Here is a 23,347-nt window from a genome sequence, read left to right on the forward strand (position 1 = left end):
TTGTAGGCGTAGATGTGTTTGCTCTGCAGTTTCTGCACTTCTAGCAGGTGCAGTAGCAGTTCCGCTTTGTTGTGGGCATAGCTGCGTTTGCTCTGCAGTTTCTGCTCGTCTTGCTGCTGCTTTGCAAATTTGGTCCCTTTCTCTACAGGAATCAATATGTTCTTGCGTTTAAACAGTAGGCTTTTTAGAAGGCATTGCATTGCTTCAAGGATTTCCAAAATTGAATGAGATTGTGTGCTTTTTTTGTAATATACACTGCTCACTTTTTTTTCACCATCGCCTATCGCAACGCTCGGAGTGCCCGTGCAAGTTCTGAAGTAGCTGTAGATCTGTAGTACTGGTAGCTGAAAAAAAGCAAAAGTAACTCAGCTGCGGAAGGAAATGAACATGTTTACTATCACAAACAGTGGTAAATCCAACGTTGTCAATCCTTTCACTGAAGTAGACTCATTCATGCGCTTACCATGGTCGACTGTCGTAAACACATTTTTGCCACTTTCCCAGCAATTGCTAGCAACTGAATTTTATTATTCGTTGATAACATAACCAACAATCTTTAAAACTTTTATAGTAGTAACAGTGTTGTCCAAAAATTTCTCTATAAAATTAGCCTTAAATTTAACTTTAAACCTTCAATTGAGAATTTCCATCTTAAAAACGAAGATTTTTTGTGCGAGTTCATTAAATGCGTCCGAGTTAAAAAACAAATAACTACTTGTGTTGATGAAATTATAGCCATATCAAATTTTTGTGAATACACAAATAATTAAAATGCACAAAGTATAGACACAACGTATTTTTTGTATAACAGTGCTTGTTGACATGTTGGCAAAATGAAGTATATAACCAAAACAAACTTTCTAGATCGTGATTGAAATTGAAAAAATAATGTATACATTTTAAGCAATATCAGCAAAATGGTTGGCAGTAGGCCGATAGCTAAATTTGTACACGGACGCGAGTGAAAGGGTTATGTAGTGGAAGTGTGGCAATTCATATACAATACAACATTGATTAAGAAAAACTTACCTTTTTCATGTAGAAATTTAGTAGGAGAGAACTGCACTTTCCAGTGACCGCAAGAAACCAACGTTCGCTTGACCTTCTCGGTACACGTTGGCAGTAATAATTAATTGCATGTAAATTACTACTCATTAATTCATTTTATTTAATGATTAGTACATTTGTATAGCTGTATAGGCAGCCGAACTCAGAACGGTGCTTTATACCACGGCAGCAAATTTACTGTTTCAAATGTGCCAGTGTTGTTGGGCGCCGTAAAGAGGCACGCGCAAACCGAAGGTGATGTGATTTTGTGTAAAACCGATGAATAGGTAGGTTATGTATAGATGTGTGTATTAACCATTGATTCCCGTTAACACGCCCTAGATACCTAGTAGCGGGTAATAGTCCGAAAAGTACGGTACTCTATAAGGTGGACATTCAATCACGCACACACACACAACGATTGCCGTTTATATAGTAGATTGTATACATATCATAAAGAAATATCCGCAATATTTGGTAAAATGGCTGACACTAGGCTGATAGCCGAATTTGTACATGGTTGGCAGTGAAAGTGTCAATCAATGAAATTTAACCATAAATGAGATGAGGTGGCTCATAGCTAAAAAATAAATCGTAATGGTAAAACTAACATTATATTATGCTCATCAAGTTAGTAAAGTGTCAAAAGTGATGTGAGATTGTGTAATATGACCGAGGAAATAGCTGGTTCCCTTTACCGTTCACAAGACAGTAAAAAAACAACACCGTGTTCAAGTGGCAATCATATGCAAAGAGGGTGTACATTAAGAGTCTGACTTTCAATGATAACTTTCTCAAGTTTATTATTTTAGTCATAGCTTGAGTTCCGCCCATTTTCCTTTGTTCTTTTACTTGGGCATCTTGCCAGTCTCTCAGTTTCCTCTCGGTCCCTACATTTCCTCTCTCTGCCCCTCAGTTTGTTCTCGGTGGCTCAAGCTCCTCTTGGTGGTCAGGTATATCTCGGTATCTCGCCGGGTCGGTCCTGCAATTCCTAGTCCGCTTCTTTAAGGTTTAGTCACTCCACCTGGTGTTCTGACTCCGTTGTTGAAAGCAGAGCATAAAACAGGTGTGAGTCGACAAGACCCTTTTCATCATTAAAAACAGAGTCGTTTTTGGAGACAGCTTAGCCAAGAGATTCTCCATATACGTTATTGGTTTTCAGGGTTGCCACCCACGTCCACTCCTCATACTGGTCAAGAGACAAAAGACTGTGTCAAGAGACATCAGGTGCTCTTGGTCCCAGGCTTGAGGGTTGTACCAGCAAGAACCTTATTAGTCGGACTGACTCACCCATAATATCACGCATATATATAGTTTGGAGCTGAACTTGGGAGTTTTTTGTGCGGGTACTATGTTTTTGGCAGAACAAGTCGATCGTCAACGAAGACCACTGACCTCTTAAATCTTATGGCACAATAGTGAACAATTAAGAAGGGCATCCTAAGAAAGGGGTCCTTATTGATGAGATTTACCACAATGACCTTTTTGGTCATTACAACCAAGGAGGAGGCCAACCGGAGGGGGACGGTGAAGCTGTTTCCAGTTCATAGCCCGCCAGAAATCAAGAATGCTCGTGGTTATTGACCCGGTCATGTGGAGCCAAGATTTTCAATTTGACGACTGTCACAAGTGTAAAGGAAACCGCCGAAAATTATAAACTATTTTGCAAGGACAAAATTTGGAGTTTTGAATATTTTTTGTTTAATACATGTATTTACAGCTTTTTAATTGCCCTCATATGGATAAACTTTTATTTGTTTGCATTATGTGAAAATGCTGTATTGAGTTCATATACAGACTGACCTGAATGGAAGTTTTCTCAGGTCACAAGAACCTAAGTTGAGTGTCTCTAGTGAAGCTATCTTGTCAATGCCAGCAAGTGAATCGGGATCCAGCTTATTGCCACTGATATCAAACTCTGACAGCATGGTCAGTGAATCAAAGCTAAAAAATTCCAAAGTAACCACAATGCTAGTACAATTAATTAATCAGTACCAAGTAACTCATGTTGATAATTCTTTAATTTAACTGTTGTCACCACCTCATTGATTTTTTAGACCTGCAAGTACATGTTTACCAGCCTTTATCAACAGATAAGCATCGGTGTCAAATTATATATTTGATACTTTATTTAAAAATACCTTATGTAAATGGCAAAGAATTACATACATGTACTTAATTTTTTGTTAGAATATGTTTTTATTTTGTATCCAAACTTTATTTGAACAAACATTAGTTTTTACTGCAAACTCATGAAACAAAGTCAGACATAGAATTTTCAAATAACGCATAAAGTAGACATGCAAGATAGCAAAATGAGGTCCTATTTGTTTATTTTAAGATCCGACTAACATTTCTGCTTTGGAGCCAACCAAAATGTTATGCATTTTAAAACATGTTGATGAAACAACAGCAGAAATTATAGTACATAAAATAGAACAAAGCACCCTAAAATGAGTGATGACAAATAGACAGAACGAAAAACATAGTGCACGCACTAAACATTTCTTTTTCTCATTTTTCAATAAAATTTGTGATTAAGAACTTAATTTGCAGCAAAATATTTATGTAACATCAATTTTCATCAGCAAACACAATAAACCAAAATACGTAAAAAACTGCCGTCGCTGTAAAACCGTGTCTAAATTTTGCACTGAAATTCTAGGCAGACTGACCCGAATGGAAGTTTTGTCAGCTCACAACAATTCAACTTGAGTTTCCTTAGAGATCTTAGTTTTTCAATGTCAATGAAAAACTCAGAACCCAGTTTATTCTCACCGACATCCAATTCTCTCAGATTGGTGAGTGAATCTAATCTGTAACAAGCATCAAAATGTTTCCCACAAAATCGATTACATCATTTACAATGCCACAGTCATTTATATTGATGACACATTAACAACATCTTAATGACATCTGCTGTAAGTGTATAATTGGTTTATTTTGCCTGTAAGTATGAAGTTCTTTTTCTCTGAGATGCCTTTTAGCTGCTTGGTATTGTATTTAAAAGTTTACATTTACAGGTAATTTGACTGATATACTGTATTCATGTAACAAAATCAAAGTTATAAAGAGATAAAAGAAGAGATAGGAAAAGGAAATGATGAAAAAGTAAAGAAAATAGCCACGGACTTGAACGGGATAGAAAATTTTCCACTGATGACTATAATATTAATAAACATATCAGCTATACAAAATATTGTTGCCCTGGATAATCTATCTAATGACGTTACTGAACATGAAAATTTTGATATTGTGATGGTAATTAAATAATCAGAAAAGTGTAATGTAATAGCTGACATGAATTTTCCAAAACTGCACTTTGAAATTGGTGCACTACAAATTTTCAAACAGCACCTAAGTGCCGTTTGAAATTTACAAAGAAATTTGTTATAAGTTTGGAGTTTGGTTATAAGTTGTCAGCTAAAACATGTTCTACTCATTTTGATAGACCTATTTATAAACATGAAACGTTTATGCCTGTATCAATCCAGTGAAACAAACTCTGACAAATGTTGTTTAATAGGTTTGGAGGAGTTTCATCTGAAGCATGTTTTTCTAATCATGAGGAACTGGACTATTATTCTAAGCAGGTATTTACATAAACCAGTTGGCTTGCAGCTACAGTAAGATATTGATTTAGCTATGCAATAATACAAACTTATGTTTAACAAAATTTTAATTAGTGACTATACGTATTAAGTGTTAGGAATAGCTTGATACTACTGTAATTAGCAAATAATTACAACAGTTCTCATGAAGAATTTTAGCACAGGACTGAGTAGGGCATTAAGTAATACATTGTGATAACTATCCACTTGTGCAGCAGATCATCGGTGTAGTCATAACACGTATACATGCGTAAAGTAGTTTACGTCAGCAAGAAACTCTGTCAATGCTTTCCATCAAGTTTATATACAAACTGACCTGAATGGAATTTTCCTCAGATTACAGAGGCGCAAGTTGAGTTTTTGCAAAAACACCAACTTTCCAATATCAACATGAGAATCACAATCAAACTTATTGTAACTGGCATCCAATTCTTTAAGTTTAGGCAGGGAATTGAATCTGTAACAAACACTCAAACAAATATGATATATAAAACAAACAAATATAAGTGGTGACCACAATACAACTTATATTTGATTACCAGTACAACGTAACTCATATTGATAATTGTCCCATAACAATTGTCATCGCTAAATTTTTGATTTATTGTACCAGTGTGAGAGCAATTATTTCATTTTTTTCAAGGTAAATGTATCATTTAAAGGTTTGTGTCAACTCATAGATGTTAAAGACAACTAGCACATAGTTTTGAACAAGCCATAACAACAGTTTGTACTGGTAGCGTGTTTCACTATTATATAAATACTTACTCTTTGGCAGGAGTGATGCAACATTTGAATTGACAAGTGTTACACTAATCGGTCTGTCTATCTTCTTGAAGACACGCTAAGGGAATTAGGAAAACAGATCGCTTTGTCTGTGAACCATACCTGAACATTCAGCATAGTGGCGAAGCGAGGTATTATCTGTGCGATTAGACCATCTTGCTTGAATGATTGTGCACATACTAACTACACATGGCGATCTTTCATAAATGCCAGAGTGCAAGTATATGTCAGTTTTACCTGAGTTTTATGTATGGTTCTTCACAGTTAGAATGTGACAACTAACAATGAACATAAGTAAAATGACAGATAAAATATTAAAAGTTTTTAAGGGGGAGTGATTGACAAACAGTGATTGATTAACTAAATATTATTATCAGTACAGATCGGCACTCTGTAGTTTGAGCAAATGAAACGATTAAATAAAGTGGCAATTAATTTTTTATGAAATCACAACGACCGGATCTATAAAAGTAGCACTAATAATAAAGCTTGCATTTGTGCTCATTTCACTGGAAGTTATGTGATGCGGTTTTTATATGCCACAACCATGCATGTCAGAGCTGGAGGGAACACCGACACTCTAGGCAAAATCAAACTTAGCGATCAAGTTACACGGCTACCGCGCTCAAAGATACATGTAGCTTTACCCAGCCAATTCTCAAGGCTATTGTTGAAAGTGCAACACCACTACTGATGGTTGCATGCAATCTTCTGAGCTGCTCAAACATCAAAGCGAAGAGTATATGCTATTTTGACCCAATAAAAGTTGTTTTTCTTTGTTTTTAGCAGTCAAAATTCTGAGAATCTAATTGTATAAAAATATAACAGTCAAAAGAGTGATGTATGCCTCTACTGTTACACAAATAAGTGATAATTGATTGTCAAATTAATAAAAAAACATTTACAAACTGCACTAGGAGATCTAAAGAACTATATGTAGTACTCCTAACGTTCATTCACTTTATCAATGCTCAATTATTTGATATGGTGACAAAAACCTACTCAACGAAAATGACAAATTATTGTATATCGTAAGGTTTTTTAATTAAGAAGTTCATTAAATATTAAACATTAAAACTTTTATTTGAATAAAATTTTTTTAACTGCAAGTTATTGAAGAACGATCAGTTGTAAAATTTTCAAATAACGTAAAATGTAAACCAAGATGATAGCAGCCAAAGGTCTTTGTGTGGATCATAAGAACAAAATAACGCTGTGTTGTTGAGTCCAATAAAATACTATGGATTGTCTAACAGGTTGATGGTAATGCAATATAAAATCAAGGACATAGATATGTTTCGAATAGACAAATCGAGATAAATTTTGTTTGTTTCAAACTCTGGTTTAACTTAATTTTCCAACTATCTGCAAAAAAATCAACTTGTTTTTAATTATAGTCATTAGAACAAATTGTTAGCAGAGTAATTTAATATGTAAGAGATCCATCATCATGCACACGACTTACATTTGATACCAAACTATAATATGCATTATAGGCTGCTGTGTTATTTTCAGAATAATTATAGCAGACGCCCACCAACTTACATGTACCTTTAAATGATTTTCGAGAGTGGTAAAGTTAAAGTCTTAGTGAAAACAAAGCATATGTTTTTCGGTATCTCTCTTCTTCTCCTAATCAAAACTATGTATGAGCCGTACGTGAGAACCATACACTGGTTTTACATATCATCAATAACAACAATAACAACAAGTACTTCATGCATTTTGAGTTACATAAACAGTATTGGTCCAACCAGCAGTATTGTACAACATAGAACACATACAAAGTTGGTTTTACTGCCCTAATGATGAGTTGAAAGCAACAAAGAGGCGTTATTTCCCAAGACTCTTTAAGTAATTCAAAACTCGTTCGACAAAAAGTAAGTGCTATATAACGTTAAATCAGCATAAAGTTTAAACCTTCACAATCAGTTGCTTGAAAGACTGTAAGATAACACTAAAACTTAGTGTTTATGACAATCTAAAAGCTAAAACCTCTGTAGCCAATTTTATTCTACTTTTGAATAAATTTCAATGGTAGGAAAATAATGTCAAACTTCAAAACAAAATAACCATGCTGCCAATTGCTGATTTACAACATTAACGAGTTGCCATTGACATGAAATTCCTTAGGGAGGTTAAATACAGACTGACCTGAACGGAAGTTTTGTCGCATCACAAGAACTCATGTTGAGCGTCTCTAGCAAAGCTAATTTGTCAATGTCCGCAAGAAAATCTGAATGTAATTTATTGTGACTGACATCCAGACTTCTCAGACTGATCATTGAACCAAATCTGTAATAAACAGTCATTGATGACCATAATACTCCTAACATTATTAAACAAGAGTAAAATTAATCATGTTGTTGATATCTTTAGGAAAACTGTGATTGCCGTTAAGATTTGGAGCCCTACATCAGTCTAATCAAAATGTTTCTGATGCGTTGAGAAACTTACCGGCTTGTCCAAAAAATATCAGAAGTTATTAAAGTATTTTGTCTAAGAATATACATTGATAAAATTTTCAAAAATATAATTCCTTTGCTATGAAAAAATGATAAAAACATCAGGTTTGTACAACAAAAAATACCAAATTAAGTTGAAGCTTTGCAGCAATCTTTTTATGCAGCAACACATATAGCACAAGCAATAGTACAAACAAATGCTAAAATTAGTGACTAAATACTTTTTGCAACCAAATAAGGAAACTTTCACAAAAACCGACAGATCAATTGTCAATAAAAATTGAGTAGAGTGCTGAGTCAGCCATTCATGAACACAATGATAATAATCTGCAGCAGTCTAGCAAAATATTAATGTAGCCATTTAGTAAAAGCATATATATTAAACTATTTCCATATAGCCTGATATGTTTGCAACCGTTTGCTTTGACTTTATAAATAAACAGACCTAAATGGTAGTTTAGTCAGGTCACAGAAGGACAAGTTGAGCTTTTCCAAAAGCAACAGCTGGTCAATGCCAGTAAAAAGATCAGAATCCAGCTCACTTCTACTGACATCTAATTCTTTCAGTTTGGTCAGTGAAACAAATCTGTAATAGAAAGTCATAGGTTTCCATCGTAATATTGTTCAACAAGACTAGAGTAAATCATGTTGTCAATAGGAAAATTGCTATTGTGATTCTATATTTTTACTATAAATTATATCCATAATGACCGAAGTTATCTTTTAATGTTATTTTTGATCTATTGCATTGGTAAGTATACTTGCCTTTATCAACAGGCGCATAAAGATTCTTATCTGTTACTTTATTTAAGAATGAACTGGTTCAATTTTAATACTGCAGTAGTACATATTTTTGTTTCTACTAATTATCAGCTAAATTTGAAGCTGTCCTTCAAAAAAAACATTATTTAATCATGCTTGACTTGATTATTACCTGCTTGAGCTCAGAATATGAGATGGCAAATACATTTTGTGTGAAGTTATTTACATTTTTTTGCAAATCCCTAAAATCATATGAATCTAGATTGAGTCAACTTCATTATTGTCTTCCATTTGTTTTAAAGATCGAACACCTATGCATAAATGTAAATGTCTCAGAGCATTTGACAATCAATTAATTTAAGCATCATTTCAGCAGGTTGGAGCGTAAAAACCGTTGGTTACTTTGATGACATTCAAAAAATATTTATGAGTAGTACGTATTCATCCATCACCTATACATACATGTAATACTTTTTCAATAACCACAGATACATTGTTAACTATGATTAAAATAAGCTGCAGGAAAAAAGTTTCGAACTACCCAGCAATTAGCAGCAACTGAATACTAATAAAAAGCTGGTTTGTATGCGAAATAACCATGAAGGTTTTTAACACGTGATGGGTTACAGAGTGCCATTTTGAACGACAGTTTGAAAAAAAAGTTTCAAACTAGGTTTAACCTTGAAGATGCTAGGAAATGATTTTTAACTATTTATCTTGCAAACTAAAGTCATATTCACAGGTTTCGAATTTTAATACCAAGGAATGAGAAAAAAAGTAGTGTAGAAAATCATATGTGGAATTTCAAAATTTACACAAAGCTTACAAAAAAGTTGTTCTTTGATGTTTTTTTACACTTACCCCGGTGAAGAGATTGTTAGGTTGCAAGCAACCATGTCAAGTTTCTCTAGTGCGTCAAGATTTTCGATGATGACAGAACTAGCAGAGTCCGGTATACTATGAGAAAGGCTCAGCTTTTTTAAGTTAGGCAGTGAAGCAAATCTGTAAGATACGGTTGAAAACAATGGAAAGGAGTCACTAATGGGGTTCCAAGCTAACTGTTGTATGTTGAAGGAAATATTTGTAAAATAATACTATAATTATTTATATACATGTAAAACATCATTTACGCTTATTTTATATACTAAACGTTTGGGCATGAACAATTTGGGTGATCATACACTAAAGCCAATAAATCCATTATATTGAGTGCTATAAAGCATGGTTGTAAAAACAGAGTCAATGAGGTAATACAAAATCAACCAGAAATTTTTTATTGCCAAACTAAATCAAAATAGCGACACCTTAGCACAATATAAATTTTGCAAAAAAAGCTGTGACAGAGAGACTTGGAGAAACCCTAGTTTAACAGAAATCAGGTATAATCACAAATTAGTTATTTTGTTTCTGTGTTCTTCTATTGCTCATTTTTACATCATTTTTATCTCTATTCGAAAAAAAATGATTGTTTCATTAAACTGCACATTCACATATTTGCCAAGACGTCGGATTCATGCAAAAATGATTCTCAAACATTTAATAATAGTTTAATGTCAAACATTTAGTACTCATTTATACCACACAATGGAAATTTTCATGTTCAACTGACTATGAGTAGAGGCTTCTAAACTCTCGTTAACAGGTTTTTAATGTAATATATTAAACTTCAAACCTTTGACGTCAACATTACCGATTTGGCAAACAGTCACAGAACAACATTTTTTTGTTCAACAACACATCGCATCATATTGTTTTGATTTGTGTTCTCAGGTCTGTCTGGCATAGTTTGTTTTTAGACTATTAGGTCAATTATTTATACCTGTAATTGGAGAATGCAGATACAACCTTCATTGAGTAGGATTGCTGGCAAAAAAGTCAGGAAAAACTAGTTTGAAATTAATACTAGATTAAAAAAAGAAATGCAGTAAACCAAGAATCTAACGAAACTTCAAAAATGTGACATGGCCACAGTAGACCGCATTGATAGACAAATTAATTTTCTGGAGGGCTGCTGCAGCAGATTCCAAATGTGAGAATGTTAAGATCTGGTCCTGTTTATAGCATCAAATCTATGAATTGCCAAAAAAAACTTCATCGACGCAAAAAACTATTGTTCCTCAATATCCATAACATGCAGTTTTATAAAAATTATTATCTATATTAATCATACCAGCTTGAATTTGGCTCATCGTAAAAGGTTTGTGCTGTTGTAGTCACGCTCGGGCACCAAATGGCGAATTAGCAAAGAAGCAAACATGACAGTAACGAGTAAATATTGTAAATTGTAGAATAAAATTTAAGAACACTTTTTAATAAAGATCACCCAAATTAATACAATCGACAGACTCCACTTTTGGCAAAAAACTTACAGACAGCAAAAGATATTTCAGCACACTTTAGTTGCTAGCTAGTTATTTAATGAATTTGAATGGCTAGTGTTTACGAATTCTATTAGAATGAAAAAAAGAGTGTGAATGCAAAAAGGCTGGAGTTAGCTGTGCTAACACAAGTGTTGAGCTATCATGAAATTGGAGCAAGCCCTAATGACGATGAGTAACAAGATGATGACCCTACAATAGCCACAATATAGTCACTTTTTATTTGCATAACATACATGTAAGTGCCTCCGGTTCCACTATGACAAATCATAAAGCCTAAGTGGACTCTTACCATCACTTGAGATTTGTGAAGACAAACATCCCTGACACAAATAAACAATTTTGGCATGTGTCTATAATGCAAGAGTGGAACAGGATCCCCCCAGTTAGCCAAGAGTTAAATTATATCAAGGTCTGAAAGATTGTAACTATTAATAGTGGTAAACATCTACTTGCTCTTTGCGCTGAGCATAATCTCATAATTGATAACATAGTCTTCCACTACAAAAAAATCATCACAAGAAAACAAAGATGTATCTGTAGTTCATTATTTGGCAAATACTGAACTATCTTGTTGCAAAAAAAGTGGCATGGAGAAATGCTTTTAAACTATGTCTACATAGTTGCGGACGACGAGATAGGCTAAAAAGTGTGCTGTTCTATTATAACCGTCACAAAACCAAATAAACTTGTAAATACCCACATTTTGAACCATCAAAAAGGTCGACTGTTGAAGAGCCAAAAAACTTCAAATTTTAAAATTAGAAAAGATCTAGATGATTATATCAAAAAAATATTTAAGAAAATGAAACTTTGAAGAGTTCAGGATTTAGCATACCATATTAAATACTGGGCATACAATCTAGGAGACACCAATAGTTATTCAGAGCGAATGGTGAAAAGCTAAACCAGCTGTTGAAAAAATAAACGTTGTGAGATATCATGTAGTACATTATAGAAAAACGCAAACAGGAAAAACTTTCGGCCATGAGAAACAAATGCCAACTATGAACCGGAAAATTAAAATCACAGAAGGAGAAAGAAAAGGCAAACAACTTTCAATCTGCTGGGCTGCCAATCAATTTATTATAACATAATTCTATTTTGGCCTCTGAAAGGTATATTGCCCGGAAAAAAAAAACGAAAAAATTTAGCTGAATAAATTTGATGCAGAAACAACTTTACTAAACAAAAATCACATTCTGGCTCAGGTTACTCGGTATATTTACTTGGCTTCTGAATGCTCCAGAAACCCTACAGTAAAGCGTGCTTCAGATTGCCTCATGCAATGACCAATCATGATCTGCCTGAATGAACAACCTGACAAACAGAAATTATCACTTTTGCCATCATAACAGATAAATGCATATCGGTAAGGTGGCATGCTAGCGCAAACAGAAACATAAAGGTAGGCAACTCCAAATGGCACTGTTTCAACTGATTAGGAATATATGGGAAAAGGTGTCAATGCAAACATTTACAAAGATGCTGACATTGCATGCTACTTCAAAAGCAGATCATGACGACCTTACCAACTATAAAAGGGTTTCACCTGCCACTTGCTTAATAGATAACAACCTGTGCACTATTTATCAAAATATATATTGTATTTTCAAAAATGTATTGGCCAAGATGCAGTTTGGAATTTGTGAAGGAAGTAGTAAAATAGATATTATGATCCTCCTTCGTTGATTACAGATCAAATTTCTAAAAAAACCCAGCTTTTGTATTTTTGTATGTACTTTCTACCAACGTCTTTGATATGGTCTCAAAATGAGTTCTCTTGGTAGTTCTGAGAAAGTTGAACTAAACTGATAAAATGATAAATCGGAGGAGATACTTGAATGACAGATTGTGTAGAGGTTTTTTGTAGGTAATCTTATTAAAATAGTCTGTGTTTCGGCACCCAATCTTTCCTTTCCACACATTGCTGCTACCCTTAAAGTTCCTTTAAAGGCAAAAGTAAAATAGTTTACATCAAAACAAAATACAATGCTGACCTGTCCTATGTGTCCCAGTTCCTCAAAAATTATGCGCAATTACATGTTTTGGCAGAAGATGTTGTCCAAAAATTAGAGTACTCTGTTTGCACACTCGGCAGATAACATGCAATTTTTTACAGATCATTTTGCAAAAGTAGCATTGATATAAAGGAAAAGAGAGACTAAAAGAGCAATGTAAATAGAGCATGATAAACAAAAAATAAAAAAATAGAGAAAGACATTGTAACAGAGAGGAGAGCATGAAAGAGGACAAGAGAGCAAATGAAAGAGTAAAAGAGGAAATAAAAGTGGGAGCATGAACAAAAGAGATACATAGATAGGAGCAATACACAGAAAACTTACCTGAGAGAAAATGAAAGAATACAGGATAGATCAAATGAGCAAACGAAAGCGACAGAAAGCAAAAGAGAAAAATGTTGTAAAAACCAGTAAAGAGCAAAATATGGGCTTGGAGAAAAAAATGATTAAAAAGAAAGCAAGAGAAAGAGAATGAAAGAAAAAAAAAGAGAAATGAAGAGCGGGTAAACGAAATTAGAGAGAAAGGAAGAATAGAAAAGAAGAGGACAGATGAAAGAAAAATAACAAAGAGGAAACAGGAGGGAAGAGGAGAGCAAGAAAGGGTTAGAAAGGTCAAAAAGAGGAGGAATAGAAAGGGATAAAGTGCGGGACAAAAAGATGAAAAAAGAAGGTGAAATTAAAGAGAGATGAAAAGTGTAAGAGAAGCAGTAAGATAGAGAAAAAAGGGAAGAAGAAAAAAGAAAAGAGAGAGATCTGGAGAAATAGTAATGGGTGTAGGAAGGAGAAAGAGACAAAATGAGAGAGAAGAAAATATAGGGAAGGAGAGTGAGGGATAGAAAAATAAGAAAAAAGAGGAAGGAGTGAGGACAGAAAGACGGACATAAAGGGAAATACAGAGGTGAAGAAAGTGAGAATGAGCAAAAAAAGAGGTGAGAGAGAGCGAAAAGAGAACAAAAAACTGGGAGAGAGAGATAAAAAAAAACGGTAAAGGGATACATGTAGAGGGAGAGAAGAGGACAGAGAGGGCAAGGGAGAGAGGTTAGGGAGAGAGAAAAAGGAGAGAGGTAAAAAGAGAAGAGAGGGAAAAAAGAGGGATGATAGAAAAAGGGAAGAAGAAGAGAGAGAAACGAGCAGAGATAAGAAGAAAGATCAGGGGAAAGGGAGTTTGTAGTTGTAGTCAAGGTCTGCATTATAAGCCTAGCGAAGCAGTATACATATGGTCAACTTGAACAAAGAAATTACTATCTGAAATTGTTTTAAATTGTTGCTTTAGTTTTTTTTGCTCATGTTTATTTCAATGCTAAGCCTAATTTGCTAATCACCCAATAGATTGGTATAACATAAATTTTCAAACGTTGCCTAATACATTACATACTTGTAATGACATACATATACATACATGTACATGTATGTCTGACACATTTTATGTCAAACTGGTCATGATTAAGTAGTTCATAAGATTGTCATAACTTGGGTGTTTTGTCTGATGGAACAGAAACCTAAATAGGGTTTGATGTCAAATGTGACCTTAAAATGGTTTTGGTATGTTTTAAGAAATATTATCAATATTTGCTATCATTTTTAACGTTTTTTATGTTTCATGATTATAACCAACCAAACTTTATTGATGTTAAAACACTCAGAAAAAAATCCAACCTAATTTCATCAATTACGTGACGGTTTTTCTCCTGGTGTGGTGCACCCTCAGGATAAGCTCGGCCTAATATATGTTTTTTTGGCCTTATTAAGGCCAAAAGGGGAACATGATGATTTTTTTTACCTCATCATACAAATTTTTCTCCCATTCGAATGCAACAGAGTGTTGTCCGAGGTCCAAATTGGCAGTCTATGTTCTTATTACACATGTCAAAATAACAAAAGGCACTGAAATGACAGTCATCAAAATTATTCTCCGAGTCTTTAAAACAGGCGCAATGAATGAGTTCTCTCAGTTAACCAATTTCCATGTGTTAATCAAAATGTTTTTCCTACAAACCAGTAGCAAATTCCATGTTGCGATCCCATCATACAAAACGGCTTGTGGTCAGACAACTTCCCTTAACTTGCTAACACAATCTACTTCATATCAAAAACTCCATCGTTTAGGTTTTGTTGCTGAACTACGGTGAAAATGTTTCAAATAGGCCTACTAAAAATTTTATCGAAAGTGAAGAATGAAACAGATAAGTAATACAATTCTAGCAAGAAAGTTGAAATTCCGTAAAATAGCTAAAATAGATGCTACCAGTTAGCTGTACGTTTATATTTATAGTTAAGTAAACTTATTTGAAAGGAATTAAAAGTTTTTGTCGTACATCGGTCTTGAAGATTAGAACTTTCTATTATAGGAGGTAGTACTGCTCAGGGACATTGTAACATTACATTTCAATGTAGATCGTAACCAATAAATTCACTAATTAGATTAAAATTACTGTGGGCAACTATAGTTAAAAAGGTTAACGTAATGTTGTGTTACTGTTTTTCAATATGTACAGCACTTATATAGAACTCTGACAATTTTACTAGATATGTTAAGTTATATACTTTTTAGTAATTCCATAGCTCTATAAACTATGGTTTCACCATGGCGTTAGCATGGGCTCTAGAATTGGCTACGTAGCCAATTCTAGGACCAATGCCAACTAAGGAACGAATCTACATCGTATTCTGAGGGTGCACCATACATGTATATATAATTTTTGACTAATACATTAACTTGCAGATTCATGCGTTTCTATTATGTTTTCATTTAATTCCTGAATGGCAACTCAAGAACCACATTTTCACTTGAATATAAGTTTTTAACTCTGATCAAGACTTATCAATTTTAATCTCAAAACCAAAATAAGCGCAAACAACCACAAAGTCCATTGATTTCTGATAAAATATACTAAAATTCGGTGAAGGTTTATTAAGCACTATGTCAGAGACAAGCAAGATGAGTTGACATCATGGTGAATTTGCCATATAGGAAGAGTTTCATTCCTGTTCGCCAACATATTAACAAAGCCCAGGATTTGGAGTTTAATAAGTTAGTCATAGCTTAAAATAACTTCACATTTATATCTTTAATTTTTTTCAAATTTCCGTGTGCTTTTTTCTAATACACTAATTTATGATCTTCCGAATAAAATTTCACATGAATTATCTGATTGTAAACCATTTTATCATTCCGGAAATGTTTCAAAACATCAATTATTTATTTCAAAGACATTTTATGTTTTTGTTAGCAGCTAAGGTAAAATTTATAATCAAGTTGCTGATTGTTTTACCATACTTTTCTTATCCCAAATGACCAAGTTTATAGTGAAAAAAAGGTTTGGATATCTAAATAGTTTTTCGTACTCTTTGTCTACTTTGATCAAACTATTTTACTCTTTTGGTCAATCCTGGACAAAGATCAATGGGTGTGACCCATCCTGCCGGTTTGGTTGTTTTACGATTCTTTATTTAGAGGGATAACACTAGGGTTTTAGCCAAAATACAAAAACTATTTTTTGATAGACGCTTTTGAATTTTTACAGACACTTTTTTGTAATAATTACATGTAATCTTGTCACACATGAATACAAAGGATCTTCAATAGAACCAATTCCTTTATGATTTTTAAGTGACATAAATTGCAATGAGCTATGTCTTAATTACGTAGTAGGAAAATGCAACTAAAAATTTATGAAAAGTACTTTTGTTTCCATAAAAATGTGTCAAAGACTGAAATATTGTAAAAGGGTTTGCCAAGATGACTTAAAACTAAAACTGATGCATTTTTGTGTTAAGATTTCAAAGAGGCTCAAGAGTTTAACCCCAAATGAATAAGAAAAAAGAATGTCAAATTGTTCTATCAGAGTTTGAAACAGATTAAAAATGATTGATGTAATTTAAAAAAAGACTTTGCCATCTAACACCAAGTGAAATAAAGTCACAATTTTTCTTCTAAGACAGTACGTAGTGTCAACTGTCTCTTAAGAACTCAGATGAACTTAAGAAACCTAGTTTTTTAAGTTCAACTTCAATGTTGAGGAAAAGGTTGAAACTCATAAAGAAAAAGTTAATAAAAAAACAGTTTGCAAAGTGCTTTTATGATAATATTTCGCACCTAACATAAGTGGTCACTTGCTTAGTTAGCCACTACAGATATGAAGTTGTTCTAGTGAATCCAAAATTTTTGATGTAAACAAATCATTTTACTGTGAGAAAGTTTTAGGTTTTTTAGGTATTTGCTCAATTCTGTAAAATATGGCTTACGGTTTGCTTTAATGCCAGCAACTGTGCCATAATTACAACCATTGATCAAAGATGATACACAATTTTCATAGTTATTTGACAATATTCATCTGAAAAATTTGATATTCATGATAGTTTGTGCAATTCAGTGTGGAGAATGATAAAATCCATGCATATCGTACACAATCAAAAAATAGCTCAGTCTAGGATCAACTTGCGATGCGATCCACATTGACACCACACTTAGCCTGGATCTTCATCCTCAAGTTCAAAAGAGCTGATAAATGGTATTCCATATGCATATGAATTTATTTTAGTTTTGAAAGATCTAACTTTCAGAGTGACTTTACAAATTTCTTTCCAAATCCAACTAATATAAAACATGAACAAACCACATGTGATTGTGTTAATCAATCTAAAACAGATTAAAAACCAATGAGATGACTTTGAAAGTCACATCAACAGTTGAAACTGAATGAGAAAAACTTAAACTTCATTATTTTTTCAATTTCAGAGTAATACTGCTATCCAATTATTCAGCAAACTAGTTTTTTATTCAAAGGCTGCAAATTTTGAGATGCAATAGATAACAATATTGTTGAAAATAAATAGTTATGCAGAAGAGGTCTTAAAAGAGACAAAGCTTTGCATAAGCACCTTGTAATTTTTCTACATTTACCTGAGGGATGATTTGGCAACTTGACATGTACGCATGTCAAGTTTCTCCAATGAATCCAGATTTTCAATGACTAAAGAACTAGCAGAATTCATTTTGCTGTCAGAGAGGTTCAGCTCTTCTAGTTTGGGTAGCGAAGCAATTCTGTAACAAAAGACCCAGAATAATCCAAGCGAGTCATACTGTGCGTTAAAAGATAATTGTTGCATGTTAGAGCAAATATTGATGTTAGTGTGCAAAATATGTCATTTGAGAGGTATGTTGTTGAGAATGGAGTTCTATGGATATAAGGCCTCATCATGTATAAGTTGGGTTATCACAAATTTCAAGCCACTAATTACATTATATGAAGCATTGTAAAATACAATGACATTGATGCATAATTTTCAGAAAAGAGTAGCTATGACGGATAAATCTAGTAAAACTAGATGAAACTGAGTCTAAATTAAATCAGAACTAACCAAGTTTTTATGTTACGCTATGTTAGCTGAACTTACATAACATATTAGCTGGTTTTATCGGAAAGTGTCAGAATTATTTTATTATTTGCAATTGATTTTTAGTAAAGGAGGTCTGCCACTCAAGCTAAGCGCTGTTGAAACACTCCATCTTAAATTAAAAGGAATTATGATACTTATAGTTGCGCTTTGGCTAGTTTTTGTTTAGTGAAATGATTATATTTAAAACAAACGAAAAAAACGCTAGAACGTTTAACCCTTTGAACCCAAGCTGCCGGTTTTCCGGCCTTCACATTGCTTTGTTTATAAAATCTGTTCCTAAGTAACATCCTAAACCAATCAAATTAATTTTAGCACAAGATGCTAGATCTAAACTTTCACTTCCATTTGTAAATATTTCAAGTATCTTTACCTACTTCCTTCAGTTTAATAACAAGTTTTACTCGAGCGATATCTCGAAGAAAATCTATGCGACTTCTTTTTTGATAGGTCATTTACGATTGGACGCAAATAAAGAGTTTTTTGATACTATTTACAATTGTCCAGTATATTTTGACTCATGAAATGATGATGAACAAGTGCTAAATACAAATGCCGCTACCGAAAATTTTTTGTGATTTGTGTAAAATCGAGTTATAGCCCGAATAATAGTGAAGTACTGTTTTTTTCTGATGACATTTGCTGTGAGTCGCACAACTTTTTTATTAGTTGTTTTTCCAAATATCTATGTATTATGTGAACCTTTAGATATATTTAATATAAGTTTAAAAATTTCGGACTGTTGGACAGATTGCCCAGAGTTACTGACACGCATTGGGTTCAGAGGGCTAAGTGGTTCATGGTAAAATGAACTTACATGTATCTAATATTTTATTCTTGCGTCATTACTAGACTAATTTCAGTGAATTTGAGCTAATAACCAGTTTGAGTGATTTATGACATAGGATTTAGATTAGTTTACTGAGTTACTTGAAATATGTACATGTAAGCTTAATTTCCCTATATACATGTACTTTGTTATTTTTACTGAGACAGTTAATTCGCAGTAATTACAATTGCATCACACATGAATTCAAATTTCACCAACAACACCAAGTACTTCTGAATACCAAAAAACAGGAACTGCAATGGGCTAGCTCATATTTAATGAGCAGTAATATTTAAATTAAGTTTTTATCTTTCATTTCCTTAAGTCTTGAGCTACCCAATTATTCTTTTACTTAGACATACATGTAGTTATGCGTACAGTTGGTAAAACCTAATATTTTACAGTGGTGTGTATAAATCATCATAACTTTTTAGCCGCAAGACCAACAATTTATAATTTATGCCAAATTATTCAGTTTGATAATGTTGACAAACACACAATTTGCACAAGTTATGTTTTGATAAAGTTTCAACCTACCGGAGCGTTGATTGGCTTAGTTGGCAACTACGCATTTCTAGTTTCTGTAGTGAATCAAGATTTTCAACGATAACAGGGCTGGCAGACTCCATTTTACTGTGAGAGAGATTCAGCTCTTTTAGGTTGGGAATTTGAGCAATTCTATAAAATAGTTATTAGTGTAATCAGTTAGATTGAGACTCTGAATTTGAGGTTAACTCTAGCATGTTGGAACAAGAAACTTCATACGAACACAATGTGAACCGTTTTTGAGCTTTGATGCTCAATGCCTAACAATATCGACTTGAGTTAATCTTACATTACAAGCAAACCATCCCATTATGCTAAGCAAATAAAAATTCAATAGATCATTAAAATAAGGAAAATATTGAAAATCAATGAAAAAAGATTACTAATGGCATTTTATTATATAAGCATTGCAGCTTGATGTAGATTATGCAGGCAATGGAGATCTGACTGAGCAGTGTAGTGATACTCAATTTTAGATAGACTAAAAAAACCGTAATTTTTGGGTTTTGTTCCAGTTGTTTTAATATTCATTGTCAAAAAGTTTTCTTCTTTAATGACAAGACATCGAAGTTTTAATAATCTGTTCAAGTAGCGTGTCCGGAACAACTTTTGAAATATAATTAAATACTTGATACACTTTTGCATGATGGGTTGCAAATCTTCAATGTTTAGCTGGTTATGGGTGAAGTTTTTTTATTGAAGTTGCCTTAACTTGCTTATTTTTATTACATAACTCTAAACTTTAACAATGCTTGACGTTAAACTAGTGCTATTCAGCCAAAGTCTCTATGCTCTTCCAGTACACTCTCCTACAATGTAGCCTTTGAGCTGTGTGTTCAGAGCTGGAAGGCAAGAGTAGTTGGGACCAGAGCCAGTGGTGTCATGCTCTAAACTGTGACTGTTGCCTCTCAAACTTGGCAAAAGCTAGATCATTTCCCCTCGGTCTCTAAGTCTATACCATACTGGCAGTACGGAGAGCTAGCGCCTGCTGTGACGGTTGTCTCCAAGCAACTGAATAGCTTTGGTTCTGCTAGCGGTAGAAAAATTCAACAGCTGTCAGGCTTCACCACTCAGTCATCAGTCAAACTGGGAAACGCTCAGGCCAATCCTTCATCATCAACTTCTTTTGGGCAAGTTTACTGGTCGAAGATCAAGTGATCCAGTCATGCTCAGTGCATAGAAACAATCGAGTCAAATGCTTGCCAAGTCGGATTTTTTTCCGGCTAGTCCACAATCCTCTTTGAAGAGGTTCTGTAAAACGCGTGCTTCTCCACAATGGGTAATTTAATTTAACCAGCCAACTAAAAAGTGGAGTGGGTGTCTTTGTTGGAAGGTAGGCTAGCCATCTTGTTGTCTTCAGAAAAAAATACCTTGTTGCCTTGTCTACCAACAGACCTACTGTGTGTTTTAAAACCTACCATATTTTTTGGTATGACATACATGTAACTAGATTATTAAAGTCATGCAGGATTTGACGGGAGCACACGCCAACAGATAAAAGCTGAACAGAGCGTTGTCAGTTTTTCTACGTACTAGTTATGGTGCCACAGAGATCTCAAGTGCTTGGCTTTTGCATTGCCTCAGTCACCCGCTCCCATGCATCACCACTAATAAAATCCCCCTGTATAGAGGCCCCTTTCCTCATTTCGGCAGGCAGCGTCTTTAACCTTTCAATTTCAGAAGAGGCTGGCAACAGAGTGGCTCAGCCAGCTTGCCTCTTTCAATTTTTTAACTTAGTTGATACACTCGTGAAGACTGAGAAATGCCTGACACAATTTCCTCTGAAGGCTGTTTGACATCTCCATACAAGGAATAATGCTATCCTGGTGTTGTATCGCCTGGTTTAGTCATGTTAGGCGGTTTCTTGAAAGAGGGATCAGTATATGTGGCTGTGCTATAGATATTGCGGTACCCACAGGTGAGAACCTGCTCACTGCAAGGTGAAGCAGGTAATAGCACTGACTCATTTATTTCCTTAGATTTTTGCCTTTTCTCTGTCTATGTATTTTAGTTGGAGCTCTCTGGATTGGTTTCTACTCTCAATAACCAAGTCCACTCTTCATATTGATGTGACTGCTGAGTGATCCGAGCCAATGAAAGGTTGGGCCAATTGTGACTCTGGGTGTTCTTTGCCATAAATCTGAAAGCTGGGCAGGCAAGGCACTTGCAGATTCTCCCAGAACATCACATTTAAACTTTGGCCTGTTGCCAACCTTGGCCTAACGTTTTGCTAACTCCCACTTGACCCTTAACTTGACTTGAACATTTTGCCTCGTGACTGAAGGCCCTTTTTAGTTTGCTGATGCTAGTTGGTGCTCGTCGTAACTTCTTTGAGCAAACATGGAAATGCTTCAGCCAAATCTCCTTCTGCTCAGAAGACTAGCGTCGATGCTCTATCATGTAATGGTGGTTGGAACAAGCCTCAATGACCTTGTACCTAGTATGCTTGAAGATTAAGGTTGTCTTTTTTCTTCCTTCTTTTGTACAGAAAGTAAACCCCATTTCTCAATATGTACATCAGTTGTTCTTGCTATTCCTAAATCCTGATAGCCATTTGCTCTTCTTAAATGGTTGTATGCATCTCATCCAGTTCCTTCAAAATCCCCACTCCGTTTTCATGTAAGGGCTAAGTCTCTGCATAGTGGTAGACTGAATTCTAATTAGAAAAACTGTTGCAGCTCTCATTCCAGCATGAGTATATTTACTATCGTTTTCACGGCCAGTGTGGTATACATAGATACATTCTCATCAGCTAACTGTGCTACTTCACTTGCTAGTAACACTGCTGATTATTTATCTGTCAACCTAATTTGCTATTGACAGATTTTGAACTTCTAAACTCAGCGAAAAGAAGTTTGGTTAAAAGTGTGAACTTATATATAAATGTTAAAAACACAAATATAGTTGGAAACAAGTTTTTTAGCGTAATAGTTCATGCCTACCTGAATGATGATTGGGTTAGGCTCCAACTGCACATGTCAAGTTTTGTTAGGGAATCAAGATTTTCAATGACTACAGGACCATAGAAATTCATTGGACTGTCAGCAATTTTTGCTTCCTCAAAGGCGTTTGGTGAACTACTCCTATAAATAACATTAGCTCGTAAAACAGTTAAGTCAAACTTTGCATTTGAATTTAATTATTGAATGCTTAAACATACATTTGTATAAGAAATCAACTTGGTCTGTTAATTCGTTTAACAAGTCTAAAGTCTAACTAAACATCACCAAACAATTATCTTTTATCAATCAATAGTCAATGGTAAATTATATCATGAAAAAAAGAATGAATAAACTAATGCAACTCCAAGAAAATGAGTTTTACTGCTGAGCTACCATAGAGAGATCTTAGCGTACATGTATATTTCGCATGAGGCATAAGCTGTGACAGAGGGGTGTGATAAAATGTCTCCAAATAAGCTAGTGTGTTATCAGAAATAGGATATTTATTATGGTTTTAGTATTTTTATGGTTAAATTTCCTGTCTTTTGATCTTTACTAACTTT

General features: G+C 34.2%; 1 protein-coding gene across 1 annotated transcript in view; it reads right to left on the reverse strand.

The window, feature by feature from the left end:
• LOC137398053 (leucine-rich repeat protein soc-2-like) overlaps nt 1-23,347 on the reverse strand; it is a 37,853-nt gene that overhangs the window by 9,114 nt on the left and 5,392 nt on the right. Inside the window, exons 5-13 of the mRNA XM_068084154.1 lie at nt 22,785-22,925; nt 19,834-19,974; nt 17,974-18,114; nt 9,533-9,673; nt 8,355-8,495; nt 7,599-7,739; nt 4,975-5,115; nt 3,723-3,863; nt 2,851-2,991 (exon numbers count right to left, since the gene is read on the reverse strand). Of these exons, the coding sequence (XP_067940255.1) occupies nt 2,851-2,991; nt 3,723-3,863; nt 4,975-5,115; nt 7,599-7,739; nt 8,355-8,495; nt 9,533-9,673; nt 17,974-18,114; nt 19,834-19,974; nt 22,785-22,925 (1,269 nt within the window). The remainder of the gene's footprint in view (nt 1-2,850; nt 2,992-3,722; nt 3,864-4,974; nt 5,116-7,598; nt 7,740-8,354; nt 8,496-9,532; nt 9,674-17,973; nt 18,115-19,833; nt 19,975-22,784; nt 22,926-23,347) is intronic.

This window comes from Watersipora subatra, chromosome 6, assembly GCF_963576615.1.
Source record: "Watersipora subatra chromosome 6, tzWatSuba1.1, whole genome shotgun sequence".
Classification (NCBI taxonomy): Eukaryota; Metazoa; Bryozoa; class Gymnolaemata; order Cheilostomatida; family Watersiporidae; genus Watersipora; species Watersipora subatra.